The sequence below is a fragment of the Carassius gibelio genome, chromosome B5 (genome assembly GCF_023724105.1).
Source record: "Carassius gibelio isolate Cgi1373 ecotype wild population from Czech Republic chromosome B5, carGib1.2-hapl.c, whole genome shotgun sequence".
NCBI lineage: Eukaryota > Metazoa > Chordata > Actinopteri > Cypriniformes > Cyprinidae > Carassius > Carassius gibelio.
Window position 1 is genome coordinate 3,432,276 of NC_068400.1, and position 3,835 is coordinate 3,436,110.

A 3,835-nucleotide genomic window follows, 5' to 3' on the forward strand; every position below is an offset into this window, starting at 1 on the left:
TTCTTAGCACAATAGTGAACATTTTTTTTAATTTATTAATTAGAGGTGGGCATAGATTAATTTTTTTATTCTAGATTAATCTCACTGTGATCTTGAAATTAATCTAGATTAATCTAGATTAAAATGGCTCATTCGAATTCTGCCGACGGCATTCAGAATATGTGTGTTACCCAAATAAAATTGACAAACAGTAAGTCTTTGAGAAGGGGTTTATCAAGCTAGGTGGTGCATTAGAAATGTACATCTCCTGTTTCCAAAATGCATCACAAACTGCTTGAAAAAGCTGTAAACTAATTCCACATTGCACTAGCGGCGACCCGGTGAAGGTTGTACCAGTGGGCCCTGTTTGAAATTGTCTAATTTGTATGTTTGTTTATTTTTATTTATTTGTGCTATTTACACAATGTTTAAGGTTTTCTCAAGTTTGTAGGCGTCAAGGTACAGAAACCAAATAATTAAATGTAAAAAAGCACTGGATAGTCTTCAATGTAAAAATGAAATATACAATCAAGCCTACATTTATTCAGACACCTTCAACATTTCTCACATTATTACAATTTTGCTATATATACACTGAAAAAAGTGTTTCATTGGATCAAAGTAAAAAAAATTGCGTCAACTTGTTACATCTAATTACTTTACTTTTTATCAACTTAAAATTTTTACTTTGAAAATAATTAACTATCTATTGCTTAGCCAAAGCAAAAAGTATCTCAAAATCAAATAATATTTTTAAGTTCAATGAAATCTCAAATTATACTTTGTCTTAATGTTTTTTCTTTGTATTAACTTAATTATTTTACTTTCTATCTAACCAAATATCCAAACAAATACAATTTAAAATATTGATATAATATGAAAAAAAAAATACTTTCAGAATGTGTAATTTTATCAACTAAGATGAATGACTTCAAGCATCAAACATTTGACAATTTATTTTGTCATAATACAACATTTTTTTTTTTACAATGTGTACAGTATCCTGATACAAATACACACTGTCTAACAATATAAACACATCATAAACTTGACAATTTTTGTCATAAAACATTTCTACAATGTGTATAGAATTTTTATAAAAACACATTGTGCATTGACACACTGGATACAATGTAAATTCACCATAAGAATCAGTTATGGTTTCGAAGAGAAACATACAATCTTTCCATGAACGATCTGATCAGATCTGACTACACAATCAAACATTTAAAATTCTGTAATCATTTCCATGAACTGTCAATCAGAACTGACTACACAAATCAAACCTTTAGAAGTTAAAACAAGTTTGGCCCAAAAACTGCTTTAAATTGGGCAGTGTAAAACAAAACACTTTTAATAAAACACCTACCAAATTAGCCAATGGTAGAAATAAAAAAATAAATTGAAATTTAAAAATAAATTTTCACCTTCATGGAATAGTTTACCCAAAAATGAAACTTCTCTCATAATTGTCGAAATGTCTCTGAACCAAATGTAAAGTTAAATACTTGAATAGCTTAAGGATGATTAAACAACGTAAGAATTTTTATTTTTGGGTAAGCTATTTAATTGACCCTAGATAAAACACAATTTAACCAAGATAAAACAAATCCGGTTTAGTAAACAGTAGTACAGTTAACTTTGTATAAAAGGATTTATACGGTCCAACATCTTCAAAGAAATGTAGCATCAGCAGAACACTGTAGCTGAGTCAAAGGAAACAAATTCATTCCTGCAGCTTTGAAGAGAGGTTCTGCACCCTTTGGCTCATCTGCTTACTCTCTATGTCCATGATTATTTTTTGAAAGGCCTCAAAGGTGTATTTGAGTCCTTCAGGATATTTTAAGTTCAGTGCATAAATGAGTCCAAACATCATAGCACAGGCACATGCAACAGAGGGCAACTCATTGAGTACTTCCACACCGTCAATGACAATGGAAATGTCCAGTGCACGACTAAGAGCATCAGTTTCACGGATCACAAAAAACGCCATGGTGGTCTTTTCAAATTCTCTCTCTGCTTCCTCCCTCTGGTCAGCCTAAAAACATAGGAGAGAGTAAATTCAGGGACTGTGAAAAAAAAAAAAAAAAATATCCCTTCATCTGAAAATTACAAAATTTATTTAGCTTTCCTACTATGGAGATCAATGTAGAGCCCAAACATCTGTTGCTAACTTTCATTAAAATGTCTTCATTTGTGTCCAGCATAAAAATAAAATGTAAACGGCTTATTGCAAAAGTAGAGTAAGTGATTACTATTTTTGGGTGAAGACGTACTTTTACACTTTCTTTAGCTTTGAAAATGCTTTTAAACACTTTGTACAAGCAAACGCCCGTACAATGTGTTGACCATTGTAGATAATCAGACATATTCGTGGAAGAAAGTCACACAGGCTGATGTGTAAATGATAACACAATTACTACTATAAAGTGATATGTCACTACCAAATCAAAATTTAGTTAGGATGCTTTGAGGGCGAGTAAAACATAGGGAAATGTTGATTTGGTAGTGAAATATAACTTTAAGGCAAACATGGTTGTAGAAGATTTCAGTAGTTTACATTGTCTACATTACCTGGTATTCTTTGATCAGACAGCTTGTATCTTCACCAAGGTATGTGATCAGGCACTTCAGCAGGCACTCTCTTCTGATGTCTATGTCCAAACTCTACAAAATGTTCAAGATGTATTGTTTTTATTAGACCAATACACTACTAAATTGATCGCCACAAGCAAATTTGTTTGCATGTAACCAATACCTGATCCATAACTTTAATAGTGTCCTTGGTTTTTTCACGGAGGGCTCCACCTTTGCTCCTAATAACCTGGAGAAGCTGAGAGCTCTGTCTGTCCAAAGAGGCCATAAATCTTGATTGTAAAGGTAAGGTTGTGATGCGAAAATATTCTGCATTAATCTGTAAGAAAGAGAAACAGAAAATATACTTCTTGGAGAGAGAGAAAAAAAAAAAAACGATTTTACTTTGAGAACTAGTTGTAAAAGACATATGCACACAATGCATTAAACAACAAAACATATAATTAGGGCATCCAAGACATTTTCAAAAACACTACATACTAAACTCCAATGGTAAAACCTATGGTAATTCCAATTTAAGTCATTTTAAAGTTTTAGTACATTTTAAAAAATTTTAATAAAATAAATGCTTTTACCTCCTCTTGTTGAAACAGAGCTGGCCATCTTTCTTGCAGATCTTGAACACTAGGTTGGTTTTCCACAATCTCTTGTCTCTCCAATAGGTAGGGATGGGATATGATTGGCCTCACCACGTTTAGGTCGTTTAACATTTTTTGCTGGAAAAGCATGGTCTGAGGCTTTGGTTTTCAGAGAATTTACCAAATACTCAGGGTATCCGAGACCTTTCAACTGTCACTAAAGACACAAGGAACAGTTTCATTATTTTTCAGGTGCTGCCCAATATGATGGAAATAGTCTTTAAATGATGATGTGTGTTTGTATTCACAAAGCAAGCATTTATAAGTTGTCAATTCATCTTTTTGAGAGGGATGCTGAGGATGCCTCCTTGACACATGGCTCTTCAGAGAACTCCAAGTTTTAAATGAACAAGGACAGTCTGAATAAACGCAAGGATAAGGATGACGATGTCCAACATTCCTATGATCAAGCTTAAAATGTTTGAGAAGCTCAGAACGCTTGGCTTTGGAGACACCACAATCTTTGCATTTCCACATTGAGCCAATGAGAATGGTGAGGTAGAGCATAGGAGAGAAGAAAGATAAATAACAAAACTTATCCTCCAAAGCAAACATTAAATGGTGCAAATTACTTTTTCATGTGACTGGATTATTCAAAACCTGTCCTAATTGTTGTTCAGCAG

General features: G+C 32.9%; 1 protein-coding gene across 1 annotated transcript; it reads right to left on the reverse strand.

Annotated features, from left to right (window-relative positions):
* Positions 1–913: 913 nt before the first annotated feature.
* LOC127958163 (uncharacterized) lies at positions 914–3,599 on the reverse strand. The gene is made up of 4 exons (XM_052556962.1): positions 3,150–3,599; positions 2,738–2,893; positions 2,554–2,646; positions 914–2,017 (listed from the first exon to the last, which is right to left on the reverse strand). The coding sequence occupies exons 1-4, from the start codon at positions 3,300–3,302 to the stop codon at positions 1,706–1,708; spliced, it is 714 nt and encodes a 237-aa protein (XP_052412922.1). The 5' UTR covers positions 3,303–3,599; the 3' UTR covers positions 914–1,705.
* Between the last annotated feature and the right edge of the window lie 236 nt (positions 3,600–3,835).